The following is a 23,740-nucleotide window of genomic DNA, read 5'->3' on the forward strand; positions in this document are numbered from 1 at the left end:
TGTGGAATAAAACTAAGGCAATGTGTGTGAAATTGAATGAATGTAGGTTTTGGAAGCAGGCAGATAGAAACCAGAATCCTATTTCCTCCTTTCCTGAGCTGGACAAATTTACATAGTTTTTGAGAGCCTTGATGCTTTCATCTATAAAATGGGGATCATTGGCTACCTGTTGGAAGAGTGGCAAGAATAAAATGAGTTAAAGCATGTAGAGTGCTTTGTGCACGGCCAGCCACATAGGACGGCCCTGAACAAATGTTAATCCTCCGCTCCTGCATGGTAAAACCTAGTGAAGTTCCTTGACGTAACTGGCATGTAGTAAATGTTCCTTGATTTGAATTGCTCTCTTCATCTTCCTCAAGAGTTTTTTTTTTTTTTTTAATTTTCTTGCTAGATATTTTTTTTCTCCCCTTTCAATAACCACACATCTGTTTGTATAGTAGTTGCAATAGAGACAAATATTGTAGGAAATGTGTCAACCAGACTTGGGTAGGAAGAAAAAAATTATGTTCTAAATCTCTGTTCTTTCTTCAAATGGATCCAATCTACCATATTGAAATTTTACGTGTCCCCCATCATTTCTGTGGTCATCAAATGCATTGCTTTCCGTATATTTCCTACTAGGAGGAAGTTTTTTTTCTTCTAAAATTTTTTTTAACGTTTTATTTGTCACTTAGAGACAGAGTGTGAGCAGGGGAAGGACAGAAAGAGGGGGACCCAGAATCTGAAGCAGGCTCCAGGCTCTGAGCTGTCAGCACAGAGCCTGACGCAGGGCTCGAACTCACAGAAGGAGGAAGATTATTATTTTGACAGTTTGGGGACAGAGCTGCTTAATAAGAAGCCCTTGAGAGATGTAATGCAGTGAAGATTCGCTCTAGCATTTAGAAATCTGGCCACACAACTGGATTCCATGTTGTCAAAAGCAGTTCCATAACTGCATTTTATGTATCTCTGCTAAACATAGGGTTTGGCTGAGTCATTCTCATCATGCTTGCCCACTTGTCCCTTCATTTTATGTTGTTTGTTCCTGGCAAACCAGGTGATAAGAAAGACAGTGATGATATCAATTAGTTCCAGTATTTCCAAGGTTGGTGTTTTTGTTTGTTTGTTTGTTTGTTGAAAGAGGGAGCGTGAGCAGGGGAGGGACAGAAGGGAGAGAGAGAAAACCTCAAGCAGGGTCCATGTTCCGCATGGAGTCCAATGTGGGGGCTCAATCCCATGACCCTGAGATCATGACCGGAGCCAAAATCAAGAGTCGGATGCTCAGCTGACTGAGCAACCCAGGTGCCCCGAGTCAAGAAAACATTTATAAAGATGTTTTAAAAAGACATCAGATGATCATTAGTAAAGTATAAAAACAAAGCTTGCAAGAGTTATTAATAAAAGAAAGCATGCAGGAGGCCTCCCGGACTCAGCACCCCACTTCTCCAAGACTGTTTCACGAACCTGCCGTAACCTGTTTCAGGATCAACGCGCGTGGGATCTATCCCCTTGGGCAAGTTACTTTAGCTCTTCGTACTTCAGTTTCTTCTTCTGTCAACTGGTGCTAAACATGATACCTGCCTAATAGAGTTGTCACTAGGGCTTGAGATAATCTAAAGCTCTCAGTACAGTGTGAAGCTGTCAGTAAGGTTGACAACTCTCTTAATTATAATGATGATGATTATTACTACAGTTTCAGCCTCACTGTTCTGATCAGTTGAGGAAAGATGCAGCTGACACTGTAAAAAGCCTGAATTAGAGACTTAAAAGTGCAAGAAGTAGTTAATTACAGGCTGCCTCGTAGAGCTCTGTGTGGAGATGGTAACCCTATGTCCTGAACCAAAAGTAAGAATGTGGGTTGTGGTTTTGGTACATGATCCGACAAGGGGACAGAATATTCACAATCAGAACTGTCCTGAGAAATCCAAACATATAAGGCTTGTGTTTTCATAATAAGTCACACAAAAAGAGCTTATAACTAGAACATTGATTATGCGTATTTAAAGATTTTTTTCTCAAGTATTTTAGATATTTTATCAAAATATTTTATTATTAGTTTGCATCATCTATTGTATTTTCCAGATAATAGTACATGTTAGTCCAGCTCGCTTCATTTTTTTTTTAATTTTTTTTAATGTTTATTTATTTTTGAGACAGAGAGAGACAGAGCATGAATGGGGGAGGGGCAGAGAGAGAGGGAGACACAGAATTGGAAGCAGGCTCCAGGCTCTGAGCCATCAGCCCAGAGCCTGATGCGGGGCTCGAACTCACGAACCGTGAGATCGTGACCTGAGCTGAAGTCGGACGCTCAACCGACTGAGCCACCCAGGCTCCCCCAGCTTGCTTCATTTTTGAAAAGAACATACATTATTGGAGACTGAATTAATGACTAGATCATTATCCAGTCATCCAGGATCAATGGACCCAATCCTGTGCTGGGTAAAATGGGATATCCCAAAAATCCATCTGTAACAGGGAAACAAGACATAACTTATTTGCCCTATAGCATCACCCATAAAGTTTTAGTTAAGAATGGAGAAGTCCCTTGGGGCGCCTGGGTGGCTCAGTCGGTTAAGTGTCCGACTTCAGCTCAGGTCACGATCTCGCGATCTCACAGTCCGTGAGTTCAAGCCCCGCGTCAGGCTCTGGGCTGATGGCTCGGAGCCTGGAGCTTGCTTCCGATTCTGTGTCTCCCTCTCTCTTTGCTCCTCCCCCGTTCATGCTCTGTCTCTCTCTCTGTCTCAAAAATAAATAAACGTTAAAAAAAAATTAAAAAAAAAAAAAAAAAAAAAAAGAATGGAGAAGTCCCAGGGGTGCCTGGGTGGCTCAGTCGGTTAAGCATCCAACTTTGGCTCAGGTCAGGATCTTGCAGTTGGTGCATTCGAGCCCCGCATCGGGCTCTGTGCTGACAGCTCAGAGCCTGGAGCCTGCTTCAGATTCTGTGTTTCCCCCTCTCTCTGCCTCTCCTCTGCTTGTTCTCTCTCTCTCTCTCTCTCTCAAAAATAAACATTAAAAAAAAAAAAGTTTAAGAATGGAGTAGTCCTGGTTAAAAAGACAGGCTGAAATTAATTTTTCCTTTTCTTCCAGTAAAATCAGGCTAATCTTAAAAAGACACAGAATGAGGGGCGCCTGGGTGGCGCAGTCGGTTAAGCGTCCGACTTCAGCCAGGTCACGATCTCGCGGTCCGTGAGTTCGAGCCCCGCGTCAGGCTCTGGGCTGATGGCTCGGAGCCTGGAGCCTGTTTCCGATTCTGTGTCTCCCTCTCTCTCTGCCCCTCCCCCGTTCATGCTATGTCTTTCTCTGTCCCAAAAATAAAAAAAAAAAAAAAAACAACAACAACAAAAAAAAAAACGTTGAAAAAAAAAAAGACACAGAATGAACAGAAAACTAAGTGATATTAAAAAGCAAGAGACCCTATCTAATATAAACCCACATCTATTGAGTGTTATACATTATATGTTATTTTATATTTTAATTCTTATAAGACTCCTAAGACAGAGTTCATATTATTATCTTTATTTTATACTTGAGGGAAACTGACGTGTAAAGTCCTTAAGTAACTTGTGCATGGTAACACAGCCGGTTATTTGATGGAACTACTCAAATCCAGGCAGTGTGAATCCAGAACCTTCATGCCTAACCATTAACCAGTACATGCATTATATCTACAAATATACAAATGTGTATTTATAAATATACAAAGTTAAAGACTGGTGAAAATTCAGTGGAAAAGGCAGGATTTAAGTATCTAGAGGAGTAAAAAGGGGCAAGGAAGACTTTATTAAAAAATTTTTTTTTAATGTTTATTTTTGAGAGAGGGAGAGAGAGTGAGTGAGCATGAGTGGGGGAGGAACAGAGAGAGAGGAAGACTCAGAATCCAGAGCTGTGAGCTCTGATCTGTCAGCACAGAGCCTGAAGCAGGGCTTGAACTCACGAACCTCGAGATTATGACTGGAGCGGAAATCAAGAGTTGGACACTTAACCAGCTGAACCACCCAGGTGCCCCGGGAAGACTTTATCTTATACCAGGATTGACAGATTGAAAGGGTTTGAGAAGATTGCTTGCATTTTCTATGTATATGGGTCTACCCACAATACACATCTTTGGTCAGTTTCTTTTCCATAATGTGAAATAATAACAGTCCTTAATGGATAGCTTTGTTTTAAGGCTTAAAGGAGTTAAAACACATATAGCATTTAGAACCATGCACAATACCCGACAAATACTATGTAGCTTTGATTACTGTGATTTTTCTTTGAAATCATATTACAGTTTACATTTTAGAATACTATCTAAAGTAGAAGTTCTCAGAATTGAGTGTGCCGTAGTTATGTTAAATTTTTTTTTTTACATTTATTTATTTTTGAAAGGTGGGGGGGGGAGGGGCAGAGAGAGAAAGAGACAGAGAATCCTAAGCAGGCTCCAGGCTCTGAGCTGTCAGCACAGAGCCCGGCGTGGGGCTCAAACCCAGGAACCATGAGATCATGACCTGAGTTGAAGTCAGACACTTAACCAACTGAACCACCCAGGTGCCCCTAGAGTTATCTGTTATAAGAACAGATCGCTGGGTTGCTCTACGCCCAGAACTCCTGGTTTAGTGGGTCTGGAATGGGGACTGAGAATTTGTGTTTCTCCTAAGTTCTCAGCTGGTGCTGAAGATGCTGGTCCTGGGATTGCTCTTTGAGAATCACTGGCCTAAGGGGTTGCTTAATGTTTCTGATTGAGACACAGATCTGTTTAGGGTGAAGCAAGTGGAGATTTGAAGTACCTCTGCTTTTCTGGCAACTGTGTATGTATATATATCATATAAAGTACCTTAAAATTTATAATATATTTATATATAGTTATATAATAATTTTTATATAATTATAGAAAGAATTTGAATGCCTAGGCTGATAATAAAGGAGGTCCACTTTATGATTAAAAGAAATTATGTAGCTTTTTTTTTTCTTTTTTAAGAAATTATGTAGCTTTGGACAAATAGGTCAGTTTAGAGTCAGAAGTGGATCTTATTCAAGCTATGTCTCCTACAGAAGAGAAAACTGAGGCCCAAAGAGGTGAAATGATTAGCCTAAAGTTACCCACCTGGAAGAATGTCATTGCCAGGGTCAGACCTCAGTGTTCTGACTCCCAACATAGTGCTTTCCACTAGAGGTACTGTTGAATAGTAACCTGTTTAAAGGATGTAAGCCCCAGGCAGAAGTGGAATCCACGCTGCGTGTCTGAGAGTAGGGCTGTATGCTCATAAATACTTCAGACGTGGTGAGAAAGTAGGGGAGGTCTTCCTCATTTCTTTGTTATATACATTTTCTACACATCACCAGGGAGAATTTTATCTGTGTCTAGAGAGCAGCCTGGATATGACTGTTCTGAGCTCTCCTGCTCCATTTTACAATCCAATGATAAAAGATATCAATATTATGATGTTATAGCCTATGTTGATGAAATAGCTACCTCTGGGTCCCCCTCTGAAGTGAAAAGGCTTCTAGCTTTTCAGGCAATACCCTATTCTACACTGTTCCAAACCACAAGGGGGGCAGCCCTGGGAAAGAGAATTGTCTCAAGGGAAAGTATGAAATTAGGTGTGAGAATTCTCCCCAGATTCTGGTCTCTTTTTTAGAGATGTTCCAGGTCTGGAGAAATACAGAAAACTAAAGAGTAACAGAACCGTCCCTGTAGTCAACATGAAGTATACTGTAGGCGAAACTGGCTGTTGCAGGGTAGGAATCTCCACGAGCGTTCCTGTTGGAGTCTGTAAAATGGGCCCCGGATTTAGAAGGGGTATGTGTAGTAAAGAATCAGCTTTACCCAGCAAGAGGTCTGGCCTTTGCCCTTGGATACTGAGAGGTGATCTCTAGGCCCCTCAAGTGTCCTGCTTGATAAGTGTCTTTGCTTCGCGTCTTTGGTTACCAGACAGCCTAACAATGTATTTTTGATGGGGGCCTTGGGTCACACAGTATCCGTTCCAAACTCTAGAGGAACCGGAGACTAAAGGCATTAGTGTGACCTCTGGGACAGGCTGAAGATAAAAGGTCAGAACACGGGCAGTGTGTAATTGAGTCCCAGGAAAAACTCTGGACATCAAAGTCCTAGGTGAGCTTCCCTAGTTGTCAGTACTCCCATATACTGTCACACATCACAGCTTGTAGGAGGTAAAGCCGTGCATGACTCTAAGGGGGTAGGATGACTCTGCCCTATGTATGTCTTTCCTTGGCTGACTTTAATTTGTATCCTTTTGGTGTTACAATACTGTAATGGTAAGGATAGCACTTTCCTGAATTCTGTTGCTTTAGCAAATTAGCCAGTATGAAGGTGGTCAGGGCCCCCAAATTTGTCGATAGCCGGCCTTACGTGATGTTGATTCTGGGGACTTCTGAACTTAGGCCCATGTAGAAGAGGGAGCAGTTTTGTGGGGACTGGTCCCTCAGACTTTGTAGTTTGGCTAAAGTCATCTAGGATGCTGGTGACAGAGGATGATAAAAGGTGAGGTAAAAAGATTTGGGTATTATTCGTAACGGGTATCTCTATGAAGTTGGCGAGTTTAGGGGTTTGTAATTTGGAAAAGGTGAATTTAAAGAACTCTCTCCTAGGTGGGAGGTAAGAGACCAATATCCTGGCGGGAAAATCCATTGCAGATCTGAGTATGAGTCAGAATGGAATGAATTTAGGCAAATTACTTCAAGCCTTAGACAAATGGAGCTAAATATAAGTTAAAAGTGATGATTTATGTAGAGATGTTTTTAAAGCTACCATATGTAAATGTGAAAAAACAAAATGCTTTTACCATTTGGGAAAAATCTGAGTGTAATTGTCACAAACTGACTTATCCTGGAGAAGTTAAGACTTTCTTGATATTTCCCCCCACTCAGGTTAGAAAAAGTTATTTCCTGGAGTTTTTAAAATTTGTCACATTTCTATTCAAGACTTAAACTTGATGGGCAATCCAAGTTATCTTTACTGTATTTTCCTGTGTGTGTTCCCAAGCTTTTATTTAATTCATTTATTTATTTGAGATATAATTGAAATACAACGTTTTATTTCAGGTGTACGACATACTGATTCGATATTTATATTTACTGCAAAATGTCAGAGTAAGTTAACATCCATAACCACACATAGTTACAATTTTTTCTTATAATGAGAACTTTTAACATGTATTCTCTTAGCAACTTTCAAATATAACAGTACAGTATTAACTATAGTCACCACGCTATACATTACATCCCCAGGGGCCAAACTTATTTTCAAGATCCTTTTAGATACACAAAATTTAGGTGCGTAAGAAAAGTAGTTAACATATTTCAACTTCTCCCCAAATTTCTTACCATCTCCCCAAAGTGGCTGATTTGTATTCCCCCTCCCCCATATCATGGGTTCAGATTTTTCAGAATATAACATTTTAAAATGGTGCCTCGGTGTAAGATTGACTTTTTGGAAGTAAAGGTTCTGGGGGTGAGGTGTATGGTCTCGAGAGTTTTACCAGAGGCAGAACGGACGGTCGAGCTTCTGAAGCGCAACCTGCAGGGTACGGCACGGGAGGCGTGTTAGGCTCTCGGCAGAGGTCCGGGTTGGCATATTTGGGAGTTCTCGAAGGGGCAGTGCCTCTCGCATGCTGGAGGCAGTCTAGGGGCGGCGCTCCAAAAGGCTGGGCGCGAGTGGATCTGCGCTGCTGCGCCTCGCTCGTACGTATCTTAGCTGGGCAGGGTCAGGAAAGGCCCGTTTCCCACCTGGATTAGGATCGATCCGATGGGGTCGTAGTTTTCAGTCTCTTGTGCCATGGCTAGGGCCGGGGAGCGGTACCTCCTGGAGAAGGCGCGGTCTCCAGGCGCCCAAGCCAGGAGCGGCTAGTGCTCGTCCCCATGGCAACCCCAAGCGCAGCCCGGCCTGTTCTACGCCGGGAGCGGAAGAGGGGTGTGGGAGGAGCCAGGGTAGCGGGTTCCTGCCGAGAACGCGCCCTTCCTTGCGTGTCTCCCCCGCGCACCGGTAGCCGTGGTGCAGCCCAAGGCGGAAGCGGCTCCGGGACGGAACTGACTTGCTAGTGCAGCTATGGCTGCGGGCGTCCCCTGTGCGCTTGTCACCAGCTGCTCTTCCACCTTCACCGGAGACCGGCTGGTCCAACGTGAGTAGCGAGGCTCCCGGGCCGACCTTCAAGTTCTCCGAGCCTCGGCGGGCGGCAGCCTTGGAATCGCGGTCTCCCTCTGTGCCTTTGTCGCCGCCGCGGGCCCTGAGCTCTTCTCCACTCGGCGGTGGCCAGAGGCTCCACGGGTGCAGCTCAGACCCGGTCCGGGTGCCCAGGCCCCGCAGGTGTCTTCCCTTGGCTCTCACACTCATTGCTTTTCTGCCCGCCCGGCGCGCTATTGCATTTCTTCCAGCTTTTTCAGCAAAGTGGGACTCATCCCTGCCCCGCCCAGTCCACGGATTGTTGCGGGAACCTTTGAGATGAACCGCAAGGCGCTCTGGAAATTGTACCTACTCACGCGGGTGTAAGGTGCAGGAATTGGGATGTCTGTTGCTATCCCTGCTCCTGAGGTAGAGAGTAGGTTTCCTTTTGGCTCCTCCTTGTTGTATGTGAGTTGGCCTTGTCTCCTCCACCCTAGTTATTTACTGTAGGTTGTCATACAACATTGGCTTTGGGGTGTTACTGGCCTAGTTTCTTTGCCTCTGGAGCTTCACAGTGGCTGTCAGACTGAACGACTTAAAAGAAACCTTAGGCGAGACCAGTGTAGTAGAAAGAGCACGGGACTGGGTCAGAGGCTCAGCATTTTGAGTAAATGATTCTGTGAAGTTGATTGTAACCAAGACTCCTATTTTAAATGAGTGGATCTCAGCTGTGTGATGGCTTAACCTTAACACTTAACCTTCACCCTTCAGTCTTCGAATCTGTAAAATGGTGATGATTTTCGCAGAATTGTGCTTACCCCAGAGGTTGGCATTTGGTAAACGTTAGATAATGGCAGTCATTATTATCGAAGCACATTATCTTGGGAACCCTCAGTTTCCTGGGCCTACAAATGGTGCATATGAGCCTATCTCACAGGATTATTTGAAGGACAGGTGCCATTTTGAAAGCACTGTGTCAATTGTGAAGCATCACACAATTGTATATATATTTTTTCTGTACCTGTCAAATGACAGAATTAGGCAGGATGCCCCTCCAACAACAAATATTCTATAACTTAGTTGCCGTTTGTGACCACTTAAAAAGTTCTTTGCCAGGGTAAAAGTTTAATTATAACACTTACTGTTATACTCTATGCCGTTTCCTTGCCCCTTAACAGTGCTCCTTCCATTTATTCCCTTTCTTTTCTTTTTAAAAAATTGTTTCATTGTAAAAATAGCACATACTTCTTTTTCTTTAGTGCATACTCATTAAGTAAGATTTAGCATATGGAGAAAAGAGAATGTCATCCATGGTCTCATCAGCCAGACACAAGTACTGTTAACATTTCTGTGTATTTCCTTCCAGTCTTTTTTCCAATACTTACGTTTAAAAAGAAAAATGGTAATTATATTTCACATATAATTTTATTCCTGATATTTATAATTCCTGATACAATTCCTGATATTTTATATATAATTTTTATGTTTTATACATAATTTACATTTTCATATTTTGTATATAAAAATTTAAATATGTGTAAATTAAATGTTAAAAATATTTAAATAAAATTAAATATATGCACATACAATTAATATATGCAATATATAAAATGTATATAATTTGTTTATATTTTACATATAATATTTTTAATATAAATTTTATCCTGGTATTTTTTCTTTTTTTTTTTAATTTTTAGAAATTTACATCCAAATTAGCATACAGTGCAACAATGATTTCAGGAGTCGATTCCTTAGTGCCCCTTACCCATTTAGCCCATTCCCCCCTCCCACAACCCCTCCAGCAACCCTCAGTTTGTTCTCCATATTTATGAGTCTCTTCTGTTTCTTCCCCCTCCCTGTTTTTATGTTATTTTTGTTTCCCTTCCCTTATGTTCATCTGTTTTGTCTCTTGAAGTCCTTATAGGAGTGAAGTCCTATGATTTTTGTCTTTCTCTGACTAATTTCACTTAGCATAATACCCTCCAGTTCCATTCACGTAGTTGCAAATGGCAAGATTTCATTCTTTTTGATTGCCGAGTAATACTCCTTTGTATACAAATACCACATCTTCTGGTAAGAGGATAAAAGGACCTTTATCCATTCATCCATCGATGGACATTTGGGCTCTTTCCATACTATGGCTGTTGTTGATAGTGCTAACATGGGGGTGCATGTGTCCCTTTGAAACAGCACACCTGTATCCCGTGGATAAATGCCTAGTAGTGCAATTGCTGGGTCTTAGGGTAGTTCTATTTTTAGTTTTTTGAGGAACCTCCATCCTGTCTTCCAGAGTGGCTGCACCAGCTTGCATTCCCACCAACAGTGCAAAAGAGATCCTCTTTCTCCGCATCCTCGCCAACATCTGTTGTTGCCTGAGTTATTCATGTTAGCCATTCTGATAGGTGTGAGGTGGTATCTCCTTGTGGTTTTGATTTGTATTTCCCTGATGATGAGTGATGTGGAGCATTTTTTCATGTGTCGGTTGGCCATCTGGATGTCTTCTTTGGAGAAGTGTCTCTTCATGTCTTTTGCCCATTTCTTCACTGGATTGTTTTTTGGGTGTTGAGTTTGATAAGTTCTTTACAGATTTTGGATACTAACCCTTTATCTGGTATGTTGTTTGCAAATATCTTCTCCCATTCCTTTGGCTGCCTTTTAGTTTTGCTGATTGCTTCCTTCGCTGTGCAGAAGCTTTTTATTTTGATGGGGTCCCAGTAGTTCATTTTTGCTTGTTTCCCTTGCCTCCGGAGACGTGTTGAGTAAGAAGTTGCTGCGGCCAAGATCAAAGAGGTTTTTGCTTGCTTTCTCCTCGAGGATTTTGATGGCTTCCTGTCTTATATTGAGGTCTTTCATCCATTTTGAGTTTATTTTTGTGTATGGTGTAAGAAAGTGGTCCAGGTTCATTCTTCTGTATGTCGCTGTCCAGTTTTCCCAGCACCACTTGCTGAAGAGACTGTCTTTATTCTATTGGATATTCTTTCCTGCTTTGTCAAAGATTAGTTGGCCATACGTTTGGGGGTCCATTTCTGGGTTGTGTATTCTGTTCCATTGATCTGAGTGTCTGTTCTTGTGCCAGTACCATATTGTCTTGATGATTACAGCTTTGTAGTATAGCTTGAAGTCTGGGATTGTATATGCACATAAAATTAATACATTCAATATATAAAATGTATATTATTTATATTTTACATATAATATTTTAATATAAATGTTATCCTGATCTTTTCATTTAACATCACATCATAAATTACTTTCTATCATATATTGCCTCTAGTGAACATAGAATTTGCTCAAGATTCTTAAAATTCTTGATGTATTTAACTTTACAAAATAATCACGTGCGTTTGGATTTCCATTACTGATATATATAAAAGTCATTTCAAAGCCAGTCTCTGAAATATTTGGTGAATATTCTGATGACTGTGGTACTCTGTGTGCTTTAAGGATCAGAATTGGCAGACACAGTCACTTCTTGAAGGAGTTGATTACCTATAATTGGCAAATAGTAACTCTATAGTACTTTAAAGTATGGTAGCATTCTTGGGGGTAAAATGAATTCTGTAAAATAATCCACTTTGTTTCTATATGTCAAATTCCTCTTAGGTAACTCAAAGCCAACTTTTGTGTTGATTAAAATTAGATAGCCTTTGTGATTCCGTTAATATTCTGTAGAGAAAAAAATAAGACTGCCAGTGAAGACATTACTTGTAAGGCAAAGTGAACTATAAAAGGGCTTTATCATTTCTTCTCAGGTTATTGATAGGGAAATGGTGGGTACCACTAGCCTGCGGTATTTGCCGAGCATTCCTTCTGTTTTATTATAAGATTGAATTAAATTAATCATGAATTGAGGCTAATTTTGGTATAAGAGAGACAACCACAATGAATGATGTTTGTCAAGTGTTCAGTGATATTAGGCCATAGAATGATTTTGGATTGAATCTGATCTTTTTGGGGAAGGTTTGGTTTCGTTTCATCCATCAGGAAGAAGAACCTTTAGGGTTTCTCCAGTTTGTCTTTCTTTCAACATCTGATGTCTTTTACTGCTTTTAACCGACAATGGGAAATATTTCATAACCAGATAACCAAGTTTGTTATAAATACACATGAAATAAAAATCAGTAGGCGTCTGCTATGGATAAAGTGCATGCATGGATTTTGTGGAAAACTTTTTTTCATTTTGTCACTCAAAGGCCTTATTTTCAGTATTCTGGGTGGGTGTCTGATATCAGATAAAAGGGCATTACAGACTTACATTGTAGACTTTAAAAAAAAAAATTCTTTTTTAATGTTTGTTTATTTTTGAGAGAGAGAGAGAGAGAGAGAGGGAGAGAGACTGAGCACCACCAGGGGAGGAGCGGAGAGGGAGGGAGACACAGAACCCAAAGCAGGCTCCAGGCTCTGAGCTGTCAGCACAGAGCCCCACATGGGGGCTCGAACCCCCAAATCCCCAAGCAGCGGGATCATGACCTGAGCTGAGGTTGGACATTCAACCAACTGAGCCACCCAGGCACCCCACATTGTAGACCTTTAAAGGGAAATGAAGTCTCAGGATGCTTGAAGGCAAGGCTGTATGTGCTGTGAGAGCCAGTGTCTGTACTCCAGGGCCAGACCTCTTTCCACCTCATATATATTTATATGAAGATTTTACTTTCATTCTGGAAAAGTATAGCCTGATACGAAGCACAGCTCGCCTCTTTTGTACCAGTTACTGTAGCTAAAATGACAATTAAGGTACTGTTCCTGCTCTCAAGAGGGATGCAGTGAAAGTGTGTGTTCCACTTGTGAAAATATTAAAATGTAGAGACCGAAGTTTTAACATTTTACTCTACGTTCTTAGAAGGAACTTTAGTTTTTAACTCCAGGACAGTTAACATACAGTGTTATATTAGTTCCAGGTGTACAATATAGTGATTCAGCACTTCTGTACATCACACTGTGCTCATCATGGTAAGTGTACTCTTAATCCCCTTCACCTGTTTCACCCATTCCCCGCCCCCCCCCCCCCCCGCCCCCCATCTGCCTCCCCTCTGCAAGCATCTGTTCTTGATATAGGAGTCTGTTTTTCGGTTTGCCTTTTTTTTTCTTAGTTCTTGTTTTCTTAAATTCCACCTGTGAGTGAAATCATATGGACTTTCTTTCTTTGACTTACTTTACTTAGCATTATACCCTCTAGATTCATCCATATTGTCGCAAATGGCAAGATTTCATTCTTTTTTTATTTCATTCTTTTTTTTTCATTCTTTTTATTTTCATTCTTTTTTTTCATTCCATTGTATATATATTCACACATCTTCTTTATCCATTCATCAGTTGAGGGGCACTTAGGCTGCTTCCGTGGTTTGGCTATTGTTAATGCTACAATAAACCTAGGGGTACATACGTCCTTTTGGATTAGTGTTTTTGTTTTCTTTGGGTAAATATCCAGTAGTGGAATTACTGGATTTTATGGTAATTCTATTTTTAATTTTTTGACGAACCTTAATACTTTTTTCCACTCCTAGAAGGAGCTTTAGGTAGAAAAGTCTCCAGAGACTTGTTTGATTTTTTTTTTTTTTTTTTTTTTTTTTTTTGAAGTGTGTAAGGCCAACTCAGCAACTGTAAGCCATTCAGGTTCTACATCTGAACACTCGGAACAGAATTCTTACTTTTAGTGAAGTGTGGGAATTTGGAGATCTTACAATCATAATAAGCATTTGAATGTGTATCAGAACTCTTCTCTTTAAAAAAAAAAAATTTTTTTTTTAATGTTTATTTATTTTTGAAGGAGAGAGAGAGACAGAGCATGAGCAGGGGAGGGGCAGAGAGAGAGGGAGACCCAAAATCCGAAGCAGGCTCCAGGCTCTGAGCTGCCAGCACAGAGCCCAATGTGGGACTTGAACCCATGAACCGTGAGATCATGACCCTGGCGGAAGTCAGATGCCCAACTGACAGAGCCACCCAGGTGCCCCTCAGAACTCTTCTCAAATGCGTTTTCACACCTTTTAATTTGGTTCTTGTATCTGCGAAGTCATGAATTCAGGTTATCCCCATTTTATAAATGCAGAAATTGTGGCTTAGAAAAAATACTAGCTGGCTTGCCCAAAGCGCTCAAGTACTAAGTGTGGGTGCATACGATCACATTCCGGACTTTTATGCATGGAACATGTGAATGAAATGTGTTGGAATTCCTTAGCAATCAGAACTATTCAAGGTGGTGGCATTGGTATAAGAAACGATAGAGAAGATTAACTCCTAAAAGAACATTTTAAAATATCTTTGGATTTCCATTTAGGAGGGTTGAAGTCTTAATTCTGAGTGATTAGAAAAATATCTTTGTCTGGAGGACCTATATTTAAAAAGAGCATTATGGGGGCACCAGAGTGGCTCAGTCAGTTGAGTGTCAGGTCATATGAGCCCCGCAAAGGCCTGGTTGCTGTCAGCCTGTCAGGACAGAGCCCATGTTGGATCCTCTGTCCCCCTCTCTCTACCCCTCCTGCACTTGCACTCTCTCTCAAAAAAAAAAAAAAGAACGAAACAAAAAAACCCAAACATTATGTATGCCCGATAGTTTGAACGGTGTCTGAATTTTTATTTGCTCAGTTGAGTGAACTCAAAATAGAGGCATATTATTTACTAGTCACTCCTATGTAGGATGAACATTAAAAATAGGAAATGGTTTGAGATCATTTCTACCATTCCTCTAGATGTAAAATTCTGTGTTACCATGTTACTTATTTTTATGTTAGATTATACGGTGCTTCTTACTTCTGCATTCTTAATTTGTGTGTGTGTGCGTGTTTTGGAAAACTGCCCCATGTATCTTGTGCTATAATATCATATTCAGTTTATTGACATTAATACAATCCACCAATCTTACTCAGATTTCCCCAGTTTGACTTTTATGCGTTTGTGCTTGTGTATGTATTCTGTACAACTTTATCACCTGTGGTTTGTGTATCTACTGCAATCAAGATACTGAATAGTTTCAACACCGCAGGGATCCAATGTGTTGCCCTTTTATAACCGCACCCACCTCTCTCCCAGGTTATGCCCCCAGTCTTCATCCCTAACCCCTGAAAACCACTAACCCGTCTTCCATTTCTAAAATGTTGTCATTTCAAAAATACAATTGGAGATCTATAGTAGATTACTTTTGGAGATTTTTTTTTCTGCTCAACAGAATTCCCTAGAGAGTCATCTAGAGTGTCAATAATTCATACCTTTTTATTGCTGAACAGCATTCCATGATAAGGATGTGCCACAGTTTAACTGTTTAGCTATGGAAGCACATCTGGGCTGGTTCCAGTCTTTGGTCCCTGGACCTGTTTTTGTATAAAGTTTTATTGGCACACAGCCGTGACCATTTGTTTACATTTTGTCTATAAATACTTTCCAGAGTTGAACAGTCGCACCACAGACAGTATGGCCCCCAGCCTAAAATATTTACTCTCCGGTCCTTTATTGAAAAAGTTTGACAACCTGTATTCTGAGCACTCACCGCATACTAATCTGCTTAACTATTACAACATTTTTGTGCTATTGTTCCCATCATTATTCTCATTTTGCAAAGAAATTGCAACACGGAGAAATTAAGTAATTTGCTCCAGGCCAAATAGCTGAGCCAGGTTTTGAACAGAGGCAGTCTGGCTCTAGGAGCAGCCTCTTAACCAGGCCTGCTCGCAATTAACTCAAGATAGGGGAACTCAAAACAGCAAAGGCACCAGAGAGGCAGCAGCTGAGCTATGGGGGTTCTCTTTGAAAGGCTGAAGGGATAATAGGATTTAGCCCGTGGTCATTTGCTTTTGTAGGAGAACAATGCTTGAAACAGAGCTAAAAGTTCTCACTAATTTGAATTTAGCAATTCCACACAGGACCTTTGTACATTCTTCCAGGATTTAACTAAGGCCGGGGCCCCAGGTCCTGGTCACCTGGTTTCCACAGCTCCCCGGGGAAATGGAAAATGAGCACAGCCATTGTTGTGTTTTGCTGTCTTCCAGGGACTTGCAGATAAGGAGGGCCCTCCTTCCTAGAGAAACCTCCCTGGGCCAGGGGGAGGTGAAATGGTAGCTTTTAAACAAAATACATTTTTTTCCTCATCGATGGGAAGACTTATGCCCAGCTGAGAAGATTTGGGTTTCCCTTTAGGGCAGTCAGCTATCCTAATTTCCCCAGGATTGAGGTTTTTTTGTTTTTGTTTTGTTTTTTTTAATTGAAGTATAGTTGACATGTATTAGTTTCAGGTGTATGACATAGTGATTTGGCAGTTATAAACATTACGAAATTCTCACCACGATAGTGTAGTTACCATCTGTCACCATAAAAAATGATTACCATATCACTGACTATGTTCCCTCTGCTGTACTTTCTATCCCCATGATTTACTTTTATAGCCAGAAGTGTGTACTTCTTAATCTCCTTCCCCTATTTCGCCCATGCCCTCAACACCCTCCCCTCTGGCAACCACCAAATTGTTCTCATATATATGAGTTTTTGTTGTCTGTTTTATTTTTTAGATTCCTCGTAGAAGTGAAATCGTAAGGTATTTGTCTTTCTCGGACTTATTTCTCTTAGCATGATGCCTTCCTTCTAGGTCCATCCATGTTGCATTTTTAAGGTTGCAGTAGACACTCCACTTTTGAACTTTTTGTGTTTGGAATTCAGATTCCAAACTTACCCATGGAAACAGTGCTCCAGCCCCTAGGTTTCTAAAGGTTTCTAAAGCTGAAGAACCAGTTAGCTCAACTATATGATGGGTAAACTAGGCTTTGGGGAATTACACAGGCAAAGCCAGCCATCATTTATGACATTGCTTCTTTGGGAAACATTCACTCTCCTTCAAGACTGGGAGTTTGTGTCTAGGTCTCTTAGACCCCAATAGTTACAAAAGGATCCTAAAGTAGTTTACTAAGGAGACGTTATTTCAAAGGTAGGGGCTTATTATACAGCTTAGCTAATATTGTCCAGCAACAGAAGAGGATAAGAGCTTGGGTCTTTTAATTTGCATTTTTTTCTATAGCTGCTTTGTTATTCTGAGTGGAACCTTTTTTTTTTTTTTTTTTCACTCTGGGAATAAATAATAATTTTTGCTTAAGCAATGTCGCTTGTTTTTTTGTGGTAGGACAGCTCTGCCTTTGTGTATTTCCAAGGCTTTATTTTCTTCAAAGGAGGAAAGATTGGACTAACAAGATCTTCCACCAACGGGCTAAGGTTGTCATCAGAGTGATTCAGTAGGTGGTCAGCCTAAGCAGTGATTTTTACTGGTAATGGGGGTAGAGGAGTGTTTTTAGCTATGATTCTTAATATATTTTTAAATGTTCAATTGACATTAATAGAGGGCTTAGGATTTTTATTGTTATTAAAAGAGGGATGTTAAGTCATCAACCTAAGGAGGAAGAAAGATTAAATACAAGTTCATATTTCCTCCAGACCCAAAGGAACTTACAAAACATGCCCATGTTATCTTCTAGTATGAGCGCGCGCGTGCGTGTGTGTATGTGTGTGAGTGAGAGAGAGAGAGGGAAATGCAAGCTCAAAGAAGTTGTGATCTTCTAAGGTTGTTCAGCCTTGTATGTTGGAGAGCCAAGATTCAGTTCTAATTCTTCTATATACATGAAACATGATGAATTTCTTGGCAGGCAGAACTGTGTGTATTCAAGGTGGAGGTAGGGATAGGAAAAATGACAGTGAAAGATTTTTCTACAAAGATGAGAACTTTTATGGTTCAAATTAAGTGTACACTTTTCTTTCGTGGTAGTTTAGAGCGTTAGTAGATGAACTGTGACAGGTTAAATGATTAAATGAAGACATTTTTATTGGTGTTCAGTTCGTTTCCTAGTGGAGTCGGGAATTTGACTTTTTGTGTAAGGTTATTGTTGATGATGAAATGATTGTAAGGTGTTTGCCTTCCCAATAAATGGCATTCCTGGAAAGAGGGTGGAGAGTATGAGGAGAAGCACCAGTGGAAAAATATTGTGCATTAACCCATGTTGCACAGAACCATTTATGATGCAGAGAGCATTGTAACATCCTGGACGATTCTAAGAGTATCTAGACTCAGACCCTTATTTCTGGGCCATCCAGCTGCTTGTTTTTGTGCACAAAAGTAAAAACATCTAGAAACTACGTAGTGGTCATTTGGTTTAAGCTTGCCCTCTATAATTCCTCAACAAATAGTGACACTTCATAATAATGAAATCTGATATAGACCCATTTTTCAAAAGGTTAAGGTATAAAAATTGTTTTGAGTGTGTCTGGCGAGAATGATAATCTGGACGTGACATTGTATCTGTGTTGGAGCCAACGCACACAGATACCACAGACACATCTCTAATAATTACTTATCCAAAAAGCAGGATTGACGTAGGTTAAGACAAAGAGGACAGTTGTCAGACTCTTAAAGAGCCTGTGTGATGTTCTAGGTTCAGTAGCAAATACCCTCTTCAGGGTTTCATTTTCCACACTGACCTGAAGGCTGGTTCTACACAGAGATGGGGAAACATGTTACTGTCCTTGGATCAAAATCTGGATGCTCACAGCAGGAACATGTGATCAACTGGTAATAAACCAAGAAAATTACCTTTCTGTCTGCATTCTCCTGGGGTCATTCATGGGTTTCGTGGGGGAAAACTTTTTGCGAATTGAGCACTGAGGTCTGCCTTTTCCTGGCTGTTTTGACTTGAAGCAAGTTAATTTTCCTCCTACAAATATTCAGTCTCTCTACCTGTGCCATCATCGTTCTAAGTCTCTGAAACATCATGTGCCTCAGTCACTTACCTCATCTGTAAAATGAGGACATTATCTTCCAGCTTCCATGATTTTTTTGGTTTTTTAGCAGCTTCATTTGGGTATAGTTTAAATATAAGATCCACTTACTTTTGGTGGAAAACATTTCTATCCCCTAGAAGGAAAGCTTGTGACTATTTGCAGTCACTCCCCGTTCTCGCCCCCAGCTCTAGGCAACCACTAATGTACTTTGTCTTTATAGATTTGCCTTATGCGGACATTTTATTTCAGAGGAATCCTATAGTATATACTCTCTTGTATTGGCCTTCTTTTACTCAGCTTAATGTTTTCGAGATGCATCTATACTATAGCATGTACTTCATATTCCATTGTATGGGCATACCACACTTTAACCATTCATCAGTTGATGGACATTTGGGTTGTTTCCACTTTGGGGCTACTATGAGTAGTGCACTTATGCACATTCAAAGAAGCTACTGTGCTATGTGAAGAAACTGCCAAACTGTTTTCCAGAGTGATGGCACCATTTTGTGTTCCCATCAGCAATGTATGTGGATTCCAGTTTCTCCTCCTCTTCGGCAACGCTTGTCATTGCCTGTATTTTCCGTTATAGCCATTCTAGTGGGTGTGAGGTGGTATTTCACTGTGGTTTTGATTTGCCTTTCCCTAATGGCTAATGATGCTGAGATTCTTTCCAGGTGCATATAGTCCATTCCTATGTCTTCTTTGGTGAAAGGTCCATTCAGTTCTTCTTCCCATTTTTTTCTTTCACATTTATTTATTTTTGAGAGACAAAGACAGAGCACAAGCAGGGGAAGGGCAGAGAGAGAGGGAGACGGAGAATCTGAAGCAGGCTCCCGACTCTGAGCTGTCAGCCCAGAGCCTGACGCGGGGCTCGAAACCACAAACCGTGAGGTGATGACCTGAGCCAAAGTTGGACGTTTAACCGACTGAGCCACCCAGGTGCCTCTCTTCTTCCCATTTTTAAGTTGTTTTTTTTTTCATCTTATTATTGAGTTGTAAGAGTCCTTTAAATATTCTGGAAGTGGTCACACATATCATTCACATGTTTCTTCTCCTGTTTTGTGGCTTGTCTTTGGGTTTTCTTGATGGTATCTTTTGAAATGCAAAAATTTTTAATTTTGATGAAGTCCACAGTGTTATAGTGTTCTTTTTCTGTGGTCCTTTGACCAGGGGTTGCCCAGTCATGGTCTTACCCTTCCTGAAGGACCTTTTAAGTCCTGGGACATTGGATGTGTTACATTGACTTGATGCTAATTTGTTAATGAAAAATTATTACTTGAATGTGACAAGTACTCTCCTAATTGGCCTGTCGAGGCTTATGTCTTCTTTTTTTCCCAGAAAACCACCATTCATAAATAATTTTCAAAACATCTAAGGTTAATGACCAAAAAATTCTTATGGTTGAAATAACTAAGCTGTTTGAGATCGATTTTATCAGAGATAGATTTCATGTGATGCCTGGCTGTAATGGCGAGTTTCCGTTCTGGAAGAAAGAATAAAACCAACTTTGCATTCCAGAACTTGCGTTTTGTTTCATAAACACAGCCAGGTCCATTCCACAAGTTCCGTTTAGATCAGGGTTTCTGAGCCTTCACACTGTTGACATTTTCAGCCGGGTAATCCTTTGTTGTACACGTGCTGTCGTGTGCACTGTAGGATGTTCCACAATGTTCCTGGCCAATCACCTGGTACAACCAAAAATGTCTCCAGGTGTTGGCGTGTCCCCAGGAGCGCCAAAATCACCTCCCTATAGAGAACCCTGGCTTAAATGTAGATCTAGAACTGTGGTTTTGAATAAATAAGTAATAGTAATGGAATTCAAAGAAGTCCCTCTCCCCCCATATGGGGGGGAATGGTTCACGGGCTGTGCCGCTGGGATTGATAAAGTGGTCTTTGCGTTCAGCCCGTAGAACATACAAGCTGGGGGTTCCTCCTTGGCCTTCATAAAACACTTTTCCATGTTCTGTCTCCCCTTGCTGCCAGCTTCTTCCTGTTCTTTTGTGCAGATGTGTCTTACTGCATCATGGGGTCTTCTGGGGGCAGGCACAGACCATGTGTTCTCCCTGCATTCCCCCCCCCATTCTCCCCCCCCCCCCCCCCCCCCCAGTTATTTTAAGATGAAGCTGTGGTGACCAATTCCGGATGGCTACTGGGAGAAAGTAAACTAGGGGAGGAGGAGGAGGAGGAGGAGGAGGAGGAGGAGGAGGAGGAGGAGGAGGAGGAGGAGGAGGAGAGGGAGGAGGACTGAGTTGGATTTCCTCTGCTTCAACTTTCACACTTGGTGATATAAAAAGTCGCCCCAGAGCATGTGGAAATGTGAATTTCGAGGGTGACCAGAGGAGGAGTGTGTGAGGAAAAGGTAATGAAGTGTTGTAAGCAAACCAGAATTGCTGTCCTCTTGTTCAAGCAGCGGTACGTTGCCCTAAGCCAGTTATTCTTCCCTCGGCAACCTAGTACTGCCCCAACCGGCCGTCTGTCCTTTAGACTGAACCAAGCGCTGCCTGCGCTCGCACGGGGAGGCGGCAGGGTGATGGCTCAGAGAATCACGGACGAGGATTTCCCCACACTGGTCCTTACAGAGGCCTGGCCCTAGGCCTGCACAGTTCTAAGCGTTAAGTACCACACCGGTGGAGATGGCCCCTTGTACTTGGGGAATAATCTGTTCATAACTGCTACAAAGTGTGTGACAGCAGGCCCCTTTCTAGGACCTTTCAGGAAATGGCACTGTGAGATTGTAACTAGTTGCAACAATATGGAGCCTTGATGATTTTTAAAGGTCTCTCTTCGCCTTTCCTTGCTGGCTAATGAGAAGTCTGGCCTTCATAGTTTTTCCTAAAGCACATTTTACTCAATTCTTTTCTTTCATAATGGCTACTTTCCCCTTCAACTGACGTCAGACTCTGCTGCCTCCTATAATTTTCCTAATTGCTTTCTCTTCTGTCTCAGTCTGTGCCTTAACAATGGAAAAGAAACATTTGAGAAGGCATATTTTGGGAAGGGAGGGGCCAGAGCAGCTCGAGGACGCGGTCGTTTCCCAGTTGCACTTTTGCTTACCGCCTCTGCCCGTGCATCTCTGGCCCAGCCTCTTGTCCAGAGTGCAGCACGTGGGCAGACGCCTGAGCCCGGGAGGAGGGAAATGAACACTTACTGGGGGCAACTCAGTGCCCAGTGCCTGCCTGCACCTTCTCACGCATCGTTGCGTTTAATCTGCAAGAAGCCATTTCAGAAGTGTGTTTGTCCCTTTGCTGGTGAGGAAATGAGACACAGAGAGGTCAATTTTTTGTTCTCACAGAGGATCAGCATTCAAATGTAGGTCTGTCTGACCCCAGGTCTGTGCTGTCTCTATTTTATGGCCTTTTCTTTTTTTTCTTTCCTTCTTTTTTTTTTTTTTTTTTTTCAATATATGAAATTGATTGTCAAATTGGTTTCCATACAACACGCAGTGCTCATCCCAAAAGGTGCCCTCCTCAATACCCATCACCCACCCTCCCCTCCCTCCCACCCCCCACCAACCCTCAGTTTGTTCCCAGTTTTTAAGAGTCTCTTATGCTTTGGCTCTCTCCCACTCTAACCTCTTTTTTTTTTTTTCCCTTCCCCTCCCCCATGGGTTTCTGTTAAGTTTCTCAGGATCCACATAAGAGTGAAAACGTATGGTATCTGTCTTTCTCTGTATGGCTTATTTCACTTAGCATCACACTCTCCAGTTCCATCCACGTTGCTACAAAGGGCCATATTTCATTCTTTCTCATTGCCATGTAGTACTCCATTGTGTATATAAACCACAATTTCTTTATCCATTCATCAGTTGATGGACATTTAGGCTCTTTCCATAATTTGGCTATTGTTGAGAGTGCTGCTATAAACGTTGGGGTACAAGTGCCCCTATGCATCAGTACTCCTGTATCCCTTGGGTAAATTCCTAGCAGTGCTACTGCTGGGTCATAGGGTAGGTCTATTTTTAATTTTTTGAGGAGCCTCCACACTGTTTTCCAGAGTGGCTGCACCAATTTGCATTCCCACCAACAGTGCAAGAGGGTTCCCGTTTCTCCACATCCTCTCCAGCATCTATAGTCTCCTGATTTGTTCATTTTGGCCTCTCTGACTGGCGTGAGGTGATATCTGAGTGTGGTTTTGATTTGTATTTCCCTGATGAGGAGCGACGTTGAGCATCTTTTCATGTGCCTGTTGGCCATCCGGATGTCTTCTTTAGAGAAGTGTCTATTCATGTTTTCTGTTTTATGGCCTTTTCTATTCTGGTTAGTACTGTCAGTGCAGAGGGGAGGGAGAGGAACCTTGGGTCCCCGGAGGAGTGGATACCAGGGGTGGGAGGTTATGATACCTTGCAGAAAAGGCAGCTTCAGTTCTCGGAGAAAGTAGAAAATCAGCTGCATTCTCAGAAGAGGGCTGATTTCTGGAAGGATCATCTTGATTTGGAGTGGCAGCTATCATTTCCCTCTGGGCATAGAAAATATGACTTAACCACTGGACAGCTTCTCTTCACAAAGAATGTCGCGATTCATTAAGGGGACATTAATTCTACTGGTGTCAAAAGTGTCCTGAATTCTACTGAAGAAGATAGGGTTAATCTAAAGCAGTATCAATGCATTTAAGTTAGAATGGACTTGTTTTGTCTTTTTTTGGCTGGAGTGGATAGATGAGGGGGTAAGGTAAGGGTTAGTATGTGTGGGGGTGAGAGAGAGAGGGAGGAGGGATTGCAAATGTGTACTTTTGGTGTTGGTAGAATTCACCTTGGAACTCCAGTTTGCTTCCTAATTCATGCTAGAGTATCACCTCTTACCGATGCTGAACTAAGGATAGCTGTGTGCATGCCTCCTCTGATTTGACTGCTTACCAAATTTACACTCTCTGAGGGAAGCGACATTAGGACAGACAGAAGTACAGAGCGGGTGT

General features: G+C 41.6%; 2 protein-coding genes across 11 annotated transcripts in view; one reads left to right on the forward strand and one right to left on the reverse strand.

Annotated features, from left to right (window-relative positions):
• IQCH (IQ motif containing H) overlaps nucleotides 1–7,899 on the reverse strand; it is a 213,408-nt gene extending 205,509 nt beyond the window's left edge. For all 7 annotated transcript variants that reach the window (XM_078448762.2, XM_078448763.2, XM_078448761.2 and 4 more), the window contains exon 1: nucleotides 7,708–7,899. Coding sequence is in view for 6 of the 7 variants with exons in the window: in XM_078448763.2 (XP_078304889.2) it covers nucleotides 7,708–7,758 (51 nt within the window). In the remaining variant the exon portion in view is untranslated. The remainder of the gene's footprint in view (nucleotides 1–7,707) is intronic.
• AAGAB (alpha and gamma adaptin binding protein) overlaps nucleotides 1–23,740 on the forward strand; it is a 64,408-nt gene that overhangs the window by 1,370 nt on the left and 39,298 nt on the right. For 2 of the 4 annotated variants that reach the window (XM_060621038.3, XM_060621039.3), the window contains exon 1: nucleotides 7,966–8,099. The exons of 1 other annotated variant lie outside the window; for it this stretch is intronic. In XM_060621038.3, the coding sequence (XP_060477021.1) occupies nucleotides 8,027–8,099 (73 nt within the window). In that variant the 5' untranslated portion in view covers nucleotides 7,966–8,026. Of the gene's footprint in view, nucleotides 1–7,965; nucleotides 8,100–8,497; nucleotides 8,517–23,740 lie in introns of those variants that run through there. One more of the 4 variants, XM_078448771.2, reaches the window with a different exon arrangement.

This window comes from Panthera onca, chromosome B3, assembly GCF_046562875.1.
Source record: "Panthera onca isolate mPanOnc1 chromosome B3, mPanOnc1 haplotype 2, whole genome shotgun sequence".
Lineage (NCBI taxonomy): Eukaryota > Metazoa > Chordata > Mammalia > Carnivora > Felidae > Panthera > Panthera onca.